This window comes from Oryctolagus cuniculus, chromosome 11 (genome assembly GCF_051225735.1).
Source record: "Oryctolagus cuniculus isolate XC-2025 breed Fujian yellow rabbit chromosome 11, ASM5122573v1, whole genome shotgun sequence".
Lineage (NCBI taxonomy): Eukaryota > Metazoa > Chordata > Mammalia > Lagomorpha > Leporidae > Oryctolagus > Oryctolagus cuniculus.
The window spans coordinates 20,141,724-20,155,252 of NC_142877.1; the positions used below are offsets into that span (position 1 = coordinate 20,141,724).

General features: G+C 55.0%; 1 protein-coding gene and 1 long non-coding RNA gene across 2 annotated transcripts; one reads left to right on the top strand and one right to left on the bottom strand.

Annotated features, from left to right (window-relative positions):
* Positions 1-7: 7 nt before the first annotated feature.
* Positions 8-1,174, top strand: LOC149123364 (uncharacterized). The gene is made up of 2 exons (XR_016215820.1): positions 8-143; positions 611-1,174. It is a non-coding gene; the product is annotated as an uncharacterized LOC149123364 (long non-coding RNA).
* A 7,396-nt stretch (positions 1,175-8,570) lies between these two features.
* On the bottom strand, positions 8,571-13,438 carry SLC32A1 (solute carrier family 32 member 1). Its single transcript, XM_070051843.2, has 2 exons — positions 12,558-13,438; positions 8,571-10,482 (listed from the first exon to the last, which is right to left on the bottom strand). The coding sequence occupies exons 1-2, from the start codon at positions 12,948-12,950 to the stop codon at positions 9,295-9,297; spliced, it is 1,581 nt and encodes a 526-aa protein (XP_069907944.1). The 5' UTR covers positions 12,951-13,438; the 3' UTR covers positions 8,571-9,294.
* Positions 13,439-13,529: the final 91 nt, after the last annotated feature.

Below are 13,529 nucleotides of genomic sequence, written 5' to 3' on the forward strand. Positions count from 1 at the left end.
AGCCACGCCCTCTTGCGTGAGTGACGCCACCTGGGAATTCCCTCCTCCCCTCTGCCTGTGGGTTCTGCGCCGGTGCGACCTTGGTGGTGGAAGACGCTTCGCTCTGAAGCTTGCCTCGGGTTGTCAAGGAGCCAGACCCGAGGGTACGGGCGGTGTTCGATTTCTCGACCTTGGAGCCCGCTAGGGATGTGCGTTCGCTCTGTAAAAATTCACCCGGCCCACCGCTTCGTGATCTGTGCACTTTTCAGCACGTGTATTTTATAACACAAAGCCAAATCCCAGTTGTTAGGTGCATATTTAGAATTCTTAGGTCTTCTTAGCAAATTGCCCTTTTAGCATTATGTAATGTCCTGCTTTATTCCTGGCACTTTTTTTTTTTGCTTTGAAGTCCACTTAAATATTAATATAGCCACTCCAGGTTTTTGTGTTTTTTTGAAAAGCAAAGCCACAGAGAAAGAGCAGCAGTAGTTATCGTCCACCCTCTGTTTCACTCCCTAAGGTCCCTAGCAGCCAGGCTGGGCCAGGCTGAATCCAGGAGCCCAGAACTTTGAGTCTCTCATGTGTGAGGCAGGAACCCAAGCACTGAGGCCAACCTCTGCTGCTTTCCCAGGTGCATCAGCAAGACGCTGGATCAGAAGTGGAGCAGCCAGGACTCAACCCGCAGTCATATGGGATGCCGGCTTCACAGGTGGCGGCTTAACCCACTATGCCACAATGCTAGCCCCGTAAGCTACAGACACACATAAAGAATCAAGAAGTTCTACAGGCTTTGTCAAGACAAAGGGCAGTCTGTAGCCCCTTCCACCTTGTTCCTTTTCCCAGAAGCAACCACTTCCAATTCCTGCGCTTGACCATTTTAGTATTTATTCCCATGACTCCACATGACATGCTTGTATGCTGTTGGCTTCCTTCCCTGGTGTTAGGCCATATTTGTTGACTTCCCACTGAAGAAGATGAGGTTTTGGTCCCTTTGTGTGCTCGCTCTGCTTTGTCTCTCTCCTCTCTGTATCTCTGCCTTTCAAATAAATAAGTTGTTAAAAATAAATAAATGATGTGTATACACACTTATATAACAAAAAAATCTTAAAATATGGGCAAAGACTTATTAAGGAAAAGCAAACAAAAGGAAGAAGAGCAAGTCCATTTTAATATTAAAGAAAGTACATTAAGCTTTCCCTACTGTGCTTGTGAATTAGCCCATTTCTCCTCACTTCCTGTATCTGGAATATGTGTTGATAGAATCTAAATTCAGAATTTCCACCAGGGTTTTTCCTTTCCTTTATCCCTGATACTGCTTTTTTGCTTTAAGGGTGAAGCGGCCTAAAACTGCTGCAACTTAACTTTCTTCTGATTAGTATTACCTGGCATACCTGTTTGGTTTTTTGTTGTTTTTTTTTTTTTCTTTTCTCTCGGACCTTTATCTATCTGTTGAAGTCCTATACCTTGCAAACAGCCCAGCTGTGATCCCAGGTAAACTGACAAGGCCCCAAACGGAGAAATGGGCCGCAGGGTCTGGGAGATCAGACCTTTAAGAGTTTCACAAAGGCTCAGACAGCTTTGAGAGTTCCAGGCTCCTTCCCCTTACCTGGGTTCACTCACCCTTAGATTTTTCTTGGCTTGGGAAAACAGAGCTCAGTCAAGGTCACCATTTTTGTTGAGGGTCTTTTGGACTCTCCGCTAAAATGGAGTCTTTCGGGCTTGAGGCTCAGGTGGAATGATATTGTTCTCATTTAGTTCTCTAAGACCCATCCCAAGGTCCCTGTATCGCATGCCTTGGAGCCCACCCCACCTCCCTGTTCCCTGGGCACCCCCAGCTGCCATGCACACCAGCCCATTGACTTCTTACCGTAAATTCTTGTAGCTCTGCCTGAGGGTTTTCTCTGGCCACAGGAATATACTGGGGGCGGAGACAAGGGGGCCCAGGGCAGGCTGGAAGTGCCGGGTAGTGAGCACCCACATGGGCAGGCCTTGTGGATACTGAAGCATGGGCGCCCCAGCTCCCTTGCCCCTCAGATGAGCTCACTCTGAAACCTCCGGAAGGCCTCCGGTGGCTGGAACAAGTACCCTCAGGAGCCTGCCCCCCTGGTCTGCTGGACTGCACGTCTTTATTGCCCTCTGCAGAGTACAGGCTCCAGCAGAGTTGTTTGCCAGTCCTGATCTCACTCTGAAAAGTCTGGACATAGGCTTCTCCCCTCCCAGATTTGGGGGGAAAAAAATCCACATCTCCATGCCTGGACCAAAACAAGATTCTTTTTATTCAGAAAAAGGAAGCAAATTTGTATCACTTGCTACTCTTTGAAGCCTAGACTTCAACAATTTCAGAACATTATTCTCTTTTTAGTTGTCTCCTGCCTCACAGACTATATTTTGTCCAACCAGATTCTTCCTCCTCTTCTTCCTCCTCTTCCTTTACCCGACCTTTAAATACAAGGTACTTCAAAAATTCATGGAAAATGCAATTCAAACATAAGTTTATTTTGGTGCAAAATATTTTGAAATCCATGTACGATTTTTCCCCATTATATATTTTTCCTTGAACTTTCTGGCATACCTTCATATTGTTATCACCCAAGGTCCTTGGCCCAGTATTTTTTTCACCTATTCTCCTGGGTGACCCTATACTTTCTTGTGATTTCAATATTGTTAATGTGTTGATAACCTTTTTGAAAATTCATTCATCTATCTACTTACTTATTGAATAACGTTTATAAAGTGCATTCTGCATATAAGGTCTGTGCTGGATAGTGGAGTTACAGTAGGGAGCCAAACAGAAAATGCCCCTGCCTCATAGTTAACTGTGCTTGAAGGTTGTTGTCATGGACTCATTTGGCTTTCCTTATTTTCTTCCTTCCTTTTTTTTTTTTTTAAGATTTATTTATTTATTTGAAAGAGTTACACAAAGAGAGGAGAGGCAGAGGCAGAGAGAGAGATAGGTCTTCCATCCACTGGTTCACTCCCCATTTGGCCGCAACGGCCAGAAATGCGCCGATCGGAAGCCAGGAGACAGGAGCGTCTTCCAGGTCTCCCACGTGGGTGCAGGGGCCCAAGGACTTAGGCCATCTTCTACTGCTTTCCCAGGCCACAGCAAAGAGCTGGATTGGACATGGTACAGCCAGGTCTCTAACTGGCGCCCATGTGGGATGCTGGTGCTTCCGGCCAGGGCGTTAACCTGCTGTGCCACAGCGCCAGCCCCTCTTTTCTTCCTTTCATCCATTCTTTCATCTCCACTGATCCATCCCATCATCTATTCATCCACTGGTCTATCGTCGACCACCCATCCATCCTTTCCTTCATCTACTTCTCCATCTATTCACTGGCTCATCCATCCAACCATTGACGTATTCATGAAAGCACCTACCCATTGTCCCATCCATTTGTTAGTTCATCCATTTCCCCAGTCTCAGCATTACTGATACCAAAACAGTGGTGCATCTGGAACCTAGGGAAGGAAGAGGAGGAGAGGGGGAAGACGGGGAAGATGTGGAGGTTGAAGTTGTTGCTGTTTTTTTTTTTCTGGACTTGGTGGTGAGTGTGGAGAGCAGGAATCCCTAAAAGGGCTCCCCATTTGATTCGGACTCATCCAGCCTAGTACCTGTCTATGGACAGACATTTGGGAACCCCTGTGCTAGACTAAAAGAACTGTGAATGAGCTCTTAGTTAAGCTTTCCCCAAAAGCCGACCGTGAGACAAGGACTTGGGTACAATTAAATTTTTTTGCAGGCAACCCCAAGACACCTGAGATTCAAACCTATTGAGGACCTTCCAAGACACACATTGCACAACAGACCTTAAATAATCCACCAGGGACAGGCATCTATCACTGGTTGAATGCTGGGGCCTAACTCCCCAATTCTGAGTTGTCCTCCCAACCTATCCTAGCAAATCCTCAGGGATATAAGAAGAATCAAAAGGAGGCACTAGTAGTGGATTGCTGCCACGGTTCTTTATTCTTTTCCTTAAAGATTTATTTATTTGAAAGGCAGAGTTACAGAGAGGTGGAGGCAGAGAGAGAGAGAGAGAGAGAGAGAGAGAGAGAGGTCCTCCATCCACTGACTCACTCCCCAAATGGCTGCAACAGCCAGAGCTGAGCTGATCCAAAGCCGGGAGCCTGGAGCTTCTTCTGGGTCTCCCACATGGGAACAGGGGCCCAAGGACTTGAGCCATCTCCCACTGCTTTCCCAGGCCATAGCAGAGAGCTGGATCAGAAGTGGAGCAGCCGGGACTCGAACTGGATGCCAGCAGTGCAAGCAGTGGCTTTACCTGTTACACCACAGCACCAGCTCCTGCCAGGGTTCTTTTTTAAAGTTTGTGTATTTATTTATATTTGAAGGGCAGAGTGACAGAAAGAGATTTCATGTGCTGATTCACTCCCCCAGACAGCTTGGGTTGGGCTAGGCTGAAGCCAGAAGCCAAGAATTCCATCCAGGTGTTCTACATGGGTGGCAGGGACCCAAGTGCTTGAGTCACCACCTGCTGCTTCCCAGGGTGTGCATCAGCAGGAAGCTGAATCAGAAGCAGAGGCAGATGTGATTCCAGGCCCTGCAAGATGGGATTGGATACCCCAAGTGCTGGCTTAACCCATTGTACTACAATGTTGCACCTTGCTGTCAGGGTTCTAAGAAGTGTTTGCAGCTTCAGGTGAACCAAGGTGCATCTAGGGGATGTAGGGTGGGGCATTGAAACTACCAAAGAGACCATATTTGCTTGTTTACGCTGCATCCTGGGGACTAGAACAGTCCTAACCCTGATATTTGGCCTACAATGGATGCTTAATAGATATTTGATCAGTGAGTCCTATGTGCCTGCCAGACCCTACCCTTCTGGCTGCACTTCCTTCCCCAGTCTACATGCTACCATCTCTTCTGCAGCTTCCTCAGCCTCTTTGTCCTCTATCACACCCCTAGAGGGTTGCTGGGAGCTGCTGGAAGCATAAGGCTCCCTCCACCCCATGCCTGAGCACGGCTGGCCATCCTGCTGAGGGTCCCTGGGCAGGGGTCCCTCCCCCACCTGCCTTACCCCATGCCTGAGCATGGCTGGACCATCCTGCTGAGGGTCCCTGGGCAGGGGTCCCTCCCCCATCTGCCTCCTCCTGGTGGTGATCCCACTGTCATTTTGGACTCAGTTATGGCCAGACTCTTGAAGAAACACTCGATCGAGACCTCTTAGGGGGCAGAGTTCATCTCCCTAGCCCTGCCTCACAGCCAGGGCTGGGGACCAGCCTGAGGCAAGTGGGGCATTTGCCTAAGGAGAAAAATTTAAGAGTGAAAAAAAATTTCAGTAGGCAAGATAAGAATGGCAAATGTCCTAAACAGCACTCTGGCCTCATAATCAGCCCTTAAGGCATGCGGATCCAGCTGAAATGCCCATGAGAGTATTTCAGGCATGGAAAGCCAAGACACTCTGGGGGGAAAAAAAAACCTAAATGAAAGATCTCCACGAGTGAGGTCCCAGTGGAAAGAATGGGTCATCAAAGAAGGAGGTACCTTTCTCTGAAGGGAGGAGAGAACTTCCACTTTGACCATGGCCTTGTCTAAATATGATCAGAGTCAGTGAACTCAGGGGGCTTCCATAGCCTTGGCAGCTCATGACAAGAGCCTAGGGTGATTACTGATGCCATAAACAAGAGTGTCAATTTGTTAAGTCAACAACAGGAGTCACTGTGCACTTACTCCTCATGTAGGATCTTTGTCCTTAGTGTGCTGTACATTGAGATTTAATGCTATAACTAGTACTCAAACAGTATTTTTCACTTTATGTTTCTGTGTGGGAGCAAACTGTTGAAATCTTTACTTAATGTATGCTAAACTGATCTTCTGTATATAAAGAGAAACGAAAATGAATCTTGATGTGAATGGAAGGGGAGAGGGAGTGGATAAGGGGAGGGTTGCAGGTTGGAGGGACGTTATGGGGGGGAAGCCATTGTAATCCATATGCTGTACTTTGGAAATTTATATTCATTAAATAAAAGTTAAAAAAAGATTTTTTTAAAAATAAAAATGCAAATATGAACCATGATGTTCATGATAATATTAACAGAACAAACAAAACCAGAAATAAAAACAGACAGGGTATTGCTGGGAGTTCATTTAGCCTCAGGCCCCAGTATGGCTCCACTTGCTACTAATCCTGCTTTCTGTTACAGATCCTGCAGGCCTAAGAATTCAGGAGGAAATTGATGCCTGCACCTTTGGAATGCAGCTTTTTAAAGGCAGCTTGTTGGGTGGGTAGATGGATAAATATGGAATAGACACCGTGTTGTAAAAGGTTCACTACTCAGTCTATGTCATGGGTAGGTGGATGTCCATGGTGGAATTCTCACCTGTTCTGCATGTTAGAAGTTTCTCATAATATTGAAAAGGAAGAAATAAAAGAGCAAGGATACCAATAAAATAAAATAGGAAGGATACCGAGACTTCCTGTGGTCAAATCAGCCTCACCTAGGAGTCCCTGGATGTCTAGGTCTGGGCTACCCACCACACTCCACTCATGCTGGGGAGCATTCCACAGCGCCTGTCTCCCCCTTGTCCAAGGTCTCTCTCTGGCTCTTGTCCCTGAAATTCTCCTCCCCTACCCACTCCCTGCACTCCAGCAGCAAAGCCTGGGTCTTCTGCACGTCCTGACTGGTCCCTATGGGGCCTACTGGCTCCCTCCTTCCATCCAGCATCCCTACGTTATCAGCCCCTGGGGGAGCGGATGACGTGTGAAAACATGGTCAGTGATAGGGCATCCTTCTATAGGGAAAGACGGCTGAAATGCCGCTCCTGAAATAAAGCACTAGAAATCAGCAGTGCTTATCAACTGGACAGGGGCTAGGGAAGAAAAGAAGCATTTAGGACTCCAGGGTGTGCACAAGTTGATCCCAATGACAAAGATGGAGAACCCTCTTTGAGGGCTGGCAGCTTGCGCTCTGACCGCTGGGGGGCGAGGCAGCGCCGTCTGGGGATCCTGCAGCGAAGGGACTTGGTGTTTCCCAGCTAGGGTCCCAGGCCGAGCCAAGTACACTGACACACCTCTTGCTGCAAGTAGGGACAATTTCTCAGGATCCTTAGCACACCTAGCCGAGATGCCCCCCAAGAACTGACAGGCACCCAGCAGGGCTGACCTGGCTTTCTCTTCCCAGACTCCAGAATGAGCCTTGCCAGACCTTTCTGCTCCCCTGGGCTCCTACCTTTCTGTTCCCACTGTGGACAAGGAGAACTCAGGACTTCTTCCTCCCAACTTCTACCCAGGGTTTTTGGAGGTGGGTAGGGTTAGGGGTACAGAGATGGGTCCCATCTACTCCTGATTCCCATTTCTCCCCAAGTCTGGATATTGGTGTCCTACTGACCAGGGTGTAGGGTTCCTGTGGAGCAGAGCCAGGCGAGCCTGTGGAGGTGGCTGCAGCTGCCCTGAGCCCTTCTGAAGATGAAAAGGATGGAGCTGGTGCAAGGTGATGCTCCCACCTTCCCTCCTAGGAGGAAACCCAGGCTTTTCCTGAAGGCTACAGCCACAGAGCACTCCCAGCATCAGTAGATCTGTGGTAGAGCAGCAGGGGCGGAGCAGCGGGGGCAGGGGCGGGATGAACAAGCAGCCCCTCCTCAGGCCTGGGAGATATCAGTGGACATAGGATGATGGGAAACTGAGGAGACCGTGGCTAGCCATGCTACGTGGTAGTGACAAAGGGGAATCGGGCAGGCAGCAGTGGACAGGTGTCTCAAATGGCCCGCATTGGAGTTGTGGCTGTTGAGGGCACTGGCTGCCCTCCTACTTCCCCTCCAGCCCCCCCACCCCCCGCCAATGTGGCTGCAGAACCAGGGTGATGCAAGGTCACCTCCGCGGCAGGTGCATCCCCGCGCTGCCTCCATGGATGCTCTACACTCTTGCACATGCATTTACTAAGGCTCTCACAAGAGCGCTCCACTCCACATACCTGTTTTCACATAATCTGTCTCTCACACACGTCTGGCACCGCCAGCAAGGAAAAGCACACAACCATTAAGACATCCTGAGTTCTTTCCGCTGGAACCTGGAGAAATGGTTCCAGACGAGGCATCTGCCTCCCTAGTGGCTTCTCCGGAACAACCCAGCCATTCAGGGGTGGGGCAGGGTGTGTGTCTCCCAGTTCCCACCTGGGATACCTAACCCTGACCCTTCTCAACATTTTCAGAGCTGCACATCCCTGTTTATTGCCTGGTTTCCCACTACTTTTTTGTAAGCTCCAGGAGGGCAATACTGAATTTGTTTCTCCTGACAGCCAGCACAGCCCCCGCCCTGATGGGGGCTGTCTGTGGATACGTGTTGAAAGGAGGGTGCATGCGCAGGCGCACACAACCCACCCCACCCTACCCCACCCCCGTTTGTTTGTTAGGATTGCAGATTGGGAACTTCCACTAAATCCTACCCAGAAGAGACATTCCCAACAAAACTGTCCTGGCGACTGAGCAGGCGCCACTGCACGCTCCTTCTGCTCCCGCCAAAACCCAGAGAGGCTCCTCTCTCCCCTTGGGTGCCCCTTGACCCTCTCCTGCTGCACCGGGCGTAGCGCAGGAATCCCGGCTGGCGCGAACACAGAACCGACAGGGAGCCGCGCGCGCCTTTGTGTCTTCTTTATTTGCGGATATAATTATGCACCGCACTCTAAATTAGAGATAAATTTTTTTTTCTGATATACATTTCATCTTATTCACCACGAGCACACCACACGCACAGTAGAACAGTTCCACAACCTGATAAATTGCACAAGATGAGTTTGGGTTCCTGAAAACCGGCAGACAAGCCGGCCCCGCCGCGGCTTAGCCGAAGGTAATCGCCCGCCCGAAACGGATTTCCGCGCCAGCCTCTCCGGCTGCAGGGTTGGAATGTCTCCGGAATGGGAAGCGCTCTTGCTGGAAATGTCTGGACGCTGTAGTTTCTGAGCACTGAATGGCTGTGAAATGTCCCCCCCACACCCAAAGTCAAGTGTCCACGCCTGCGAGCTGCGCCCCCCTCGCCTCCTTTCCCACCCGCCACGGTGCCCGGGACTCAAGTGTCTAGGTCCCTCCAGGAAGCACAGAAAACGCTGCCCACAAAGGCGCCCCCGCCTCCCTCCAGAACCAGGGTGTTGTGGAAAAGAAAGGACAACAGAAACGCAGACGCGGTGGATCGTGGATCCCTATCCCCTCCCACCCCCCATGCCTGAATAACCAGAAACTAGGAACCAGAGATGTTGAAAGCTTGGCTTCCCAAGCGCGGCGGCAGGGCGCACGGGGCTGGCGGGGGCGGGGTGGGCGGAGAGGGGGAGCGAGCAGGGGCGCGGCCGGGGCAGGCCCTAGCGCCTTAGTCCTCCGCGTTGGTTCGGTAGGCCTCGATGAGGCCCTCCAGGGAGTGCACGAAGCCGGACACGCTGCAGATGCCGCCGATGACGAAGATGGCGACGTCGAAGAAGACCTGGTGCCACAGCAGCTTACGCCAGAGCAGGCGCAGGTGGAAGAGGCTGGGCAGCAGGAAGCAGAGGCCGGCGCCCGTGAGGCTGCCGGTGAGGCCCATGAGCAGCGCGAAGTGCGGCACGTAGATGGCCATGAGCAACGTGAAGACCACGAGCGCGCAGCGGAGCGTCAGCCCCCACGACTTGAGGCGCCCGTCGCCGCCGTAGCAGGCGGGGAAGAAGGCGCGGCTGCCTTCCTGGAAGAGCGACTTCTCCAGCACCTCCACGGCGGCGAAGAAGGGCAGAGGGTAGGACAGGAGTGCCTTGGCCACCAGAAAGATGTTGACCACGGCGCGGATGGAGCCGGGCAGGTTATCCGTAATGACCTCCTTGGTCTCATCCGCCCAGGTGAGGTAGGCGACGAGCGCGAAGAGGCCCTTGAGCACGCAGGCGGCGATGTGCGTCCAGTTCATCATACAGTGGAACTCGCTGGGCTGCTGCATGTTGCCCTCCAGCGAAGGCAGGAAGATCTGCGACGTGTAGCTGAACACGATGATGCCGATGGAGATGGGGAACTTCTTGACGTCGATGTAGAATTTGACCTTCTCCCAGGCCCAATCGCGCGCGCGCGACAGGCAGTAGGCTATGACCAGGATGTTGATGACGAAGTGGGCCAGCGTGCACAGCAGGCTGAACTTGGACACGGCCTTGAGGTTCTTGAGGAAGGCGCAGGGCAGCAGCACGGCTGTGGCGATGATGGACCAGGACTTCTGCGACACGGGCAGCCCAGGGAAGCTGTTGTACATGAGGTTGCCGCTCACCACCACGTACAGGATGCACGTCATCACCAGCTCGATGATCTGCGCCACGTTCACCACACGACCACCCAGCGTGGGGAAGCGCGGGGCACAGCAAGCGTTGGCGATGGCCACGTAGGAGTCCCGCACGCGCACCACCTCGCCGTCCTCGTTCTCTTCGTACAGGCACGCGATGAGGATCTTGCCAGTGTAGCAGCACACCACGGCGGCGAAGATGATGAGGAACAGCCCCAGATAGCCGCCGTGCAGGATGGCGTAGGGGAGGCCCAGCACGAACATGCCCTGCGCGGCGAGAGGCAACCAGATCCGGGCGCTCAGTGGGCGCCGCCCACCGAGAGGGGACTCTGGGGGGCGTGACTTACGGTTACGGCCGGGAGGGGGCGCTAAAACCGCGGGGAGGGACCAGAGGGGTAGGGGGGAGTGAGGGCAGAGAGAAGCCTAGTGGGAGTCCGCTATGAGTCAGTGATGGACAGGCAGGTGTTGCGGCCCGCACTGAGCAGGAAAGGTGTGCTGATGGTTGGGAGGCTGGGAGAAGGCTGGGGGCAGGAAGGCGGAATGCGGGGTTTGGATGGAGGAGATGCGCAGTGGCTGGAGCGAGGTCAGGGGAGGGTGCAGCCTGGGCTCGAGATTTGAGGTGGGGCCTAAGTGCGGGCTAGAGAGGGGAACGAGGCAGAAAAGGGACAGGAAGGGCAGGGGGCTAGAGAGGAGATGGGGGGTGCAGGGCTGAAGAAGCGGAGAAGCCGCAGGGAGGCAGGAACCGAGGCTCCGGGCGGGTGTCGTAAGGCTCTGGGAAGGGGGCGCAGGGCGAAGGGGACCATGCTGGAAACAGGGGATCTTAGGACAGCACTGGAACCGGCCGGGTACACGGCAAGCCCCTAAGCAGAGGTGGGACTAGGAGGGCGAGATGGCTACGGGTGCCTGTCCCAGAAGCCAAACCCAGCAGGGGTCTAGAACCGGGCTGGGCCGTTTGAAACCCAGCCTGAGAGTAAAGGCTAACGAAATTCTGGTTCCCGGAGGCTTACAGCCCTCCAGCTTCCTGCCCTGGCGCTCCCTCCGACTACAGAACCGGGCCCTGGAAGACTCGGACCGCATAGGTGCTAGTGACAACGAAGGCTATCGCAGCCCCCCTCCCACCCCACTCACGTCTTTGTCCAGTGGGCCCTGGGGTTGGGGGGTGCCTTGGATCGGGCCGCCTGGTGTTCAGGGCCTCGCGGAATGACGCTAGAGCCGGGTACCCACAACAATCCCGCCACCGCCTCCTGCTCCCGGGAACTCTACGTTCTGTTCTGCGCCCACAACGGTCGTGCGCTCTGGGGTGGGCACCCGACCAAGCCGCAGGGGTCGGGGACACTTGGGCCTGAGGGCTACTCCGCCCGGAAAACCGCAGCCTGCTGGTCGCTGCCAGCTCCCGGAGTCGTTGTGAGGACTCCAAACCGGCTCCTGACGGAGTCCGGCGCCGCCTGGTGGGAGGTGGGCCGGTGGGAGTAGCGGGAAGAGGTGGAGAGCTTAGGGTCAGAGGTTGTTCTGCGCCCCTGCAACCGGACTTCGCTAGGGTGGCCTGCAGAGGCGGTGGCCTCCTCTTTGCGGTGTAGCCGGGATTTCGGGCGAGCGGGGCTAAGCCTGAGAGCAGAAGGCACTGGTGTATGTGGACCATAGGTGCTCGCATGAGCACACATGTGTGCCTATGAGTGCGCGCCTGGATGTCTCCAACAAGGCTGCCCCTGCGGGAGCGGGCTTCGTCCTGTCTGCATCAGGGCCCGTGCGTGCGTGTGAGAATGTTGCGTGCAAACGAGTGTGTGCAAGCATGTGTTTTTGTGGGGGCGGGGAGTAGGGGTGTACGCAGGTGCGATTGGGGATAGTCCTGTGGTCTATAAATAGATGCGTGTCGTGAGGAGGGGGGCTGTGGGCATGTGTGTCTGCCTATGGACGTTTGCGCGGGTCTCTGCGTGTGTGTCAGGGGAGGAGACTCCCAGCTCAGCGACTTCCCTCTCTGCTGCCCCCCCCCCAAGTCGCTGCTGTGAGTCCATTCCGGAGTCCAAGGCGACACCGTTCCCTCCAATCCTGATTTTCTCTCTCCCTCATCCTTTCCCCAGACTACCTCCCCCTCACCCCCCGCCCGCGTTTCTGTCGCCTTTGCAGGGTCTCTGGGTGCCAGTCTCCCTCTGAAGCTCGGGCAAGCTGTCTTGCAGTGGGAGCAGTGGGAGGGGGTGAGGATCAGGTCAGGAGACATCGCCTAGACAGATCCCCGCGCCGAGCGGAGGGATTCTCTCAGCCATCACCACCGGGGGACCTGGCTGGGAATAGAGCCCCGCACGGGCTGGGGGAGGGGCGGGCGGAGCTGGGAATCCCCTGCTCACCTGGATGGCGTTGGTCACATTCCAGCCCGCCTCCCACGCCGTGATCTTGGGCTTGTCGTGGCCCCCGAACTCGCCGCCAGCCCCCACGGCCTGGTCCTTGGATCCCGAGGGCGGCAGGGGCGCACCGCCGCCGCGCTGGTAGTGGATGTCTCCCTCGACGGGCGGCTCGGCGCCCTCCTCGCCGCAGGGCTCGCCCTCGGCTTTCAGGATGTCCATCTGCAGGCCCTGGCGGTGCTCAAAGTCGAGGTCGTCGCAGTGCGCGAAACCCACCGCCTCCTCGTCCGTGGCCGCCTGAAAGCCCATCCTGGCAAACATGCCGCTCACCTTGGCCTGGGACTTGTTGGACACGGACGTGGCCACATTGGACAGCTTGCTGCGGAGCAGGGTGGCCATGGCGGCGGCGGGGCGTGCGGAAAGGGCAGAGGGGGCCGGGGACGCGAGGGGCGCGAGGGCAAACCAGCGAGGGCTGGGGGCGCGAGGCTGCTACCTCCGCTCGCTCTCCCAGCGGCGCCCCGGGGCGCTCTGGCTCATGACCCTCCGCGCTGGCGTTCGAGGCTCACTCCGGGCCGGACTGGCGGGTAGAGGGACTGGCGGAGCGGCAGCGGCGGCGGCGGCGAGTGCACTGCGGAGCTGCCGCGGGGCGCGGGCTGGCTGCGGAGGGCGGCGGCGGAGACGGCGGCGTCAGAGCAGCTACGCGAGGCTAGCGCGGCGCCCCCACCCGTGCGCAGCCCAATGCGCTCCCGCCCCGCGGAATCAGGCGGTGCGGGGGTGGGTGCTGAGGGGGGAAACCCCTCGAGCCAGGGGCATGAGGAGGGGGCGAGGAAAGCAGCCAGGGGACCCCCGGGGGATTCAGAAGTAGACCCGGGCAGGAGAAGGGCGCCCTTGGGAGGACGGCGGGAGGGAGCGCGCGAAAGAGGGAGCGCGGAGGAAGGGTTGGGGGGGCCCCAGTGCTGCATTTCTGGAGGAGGTGCT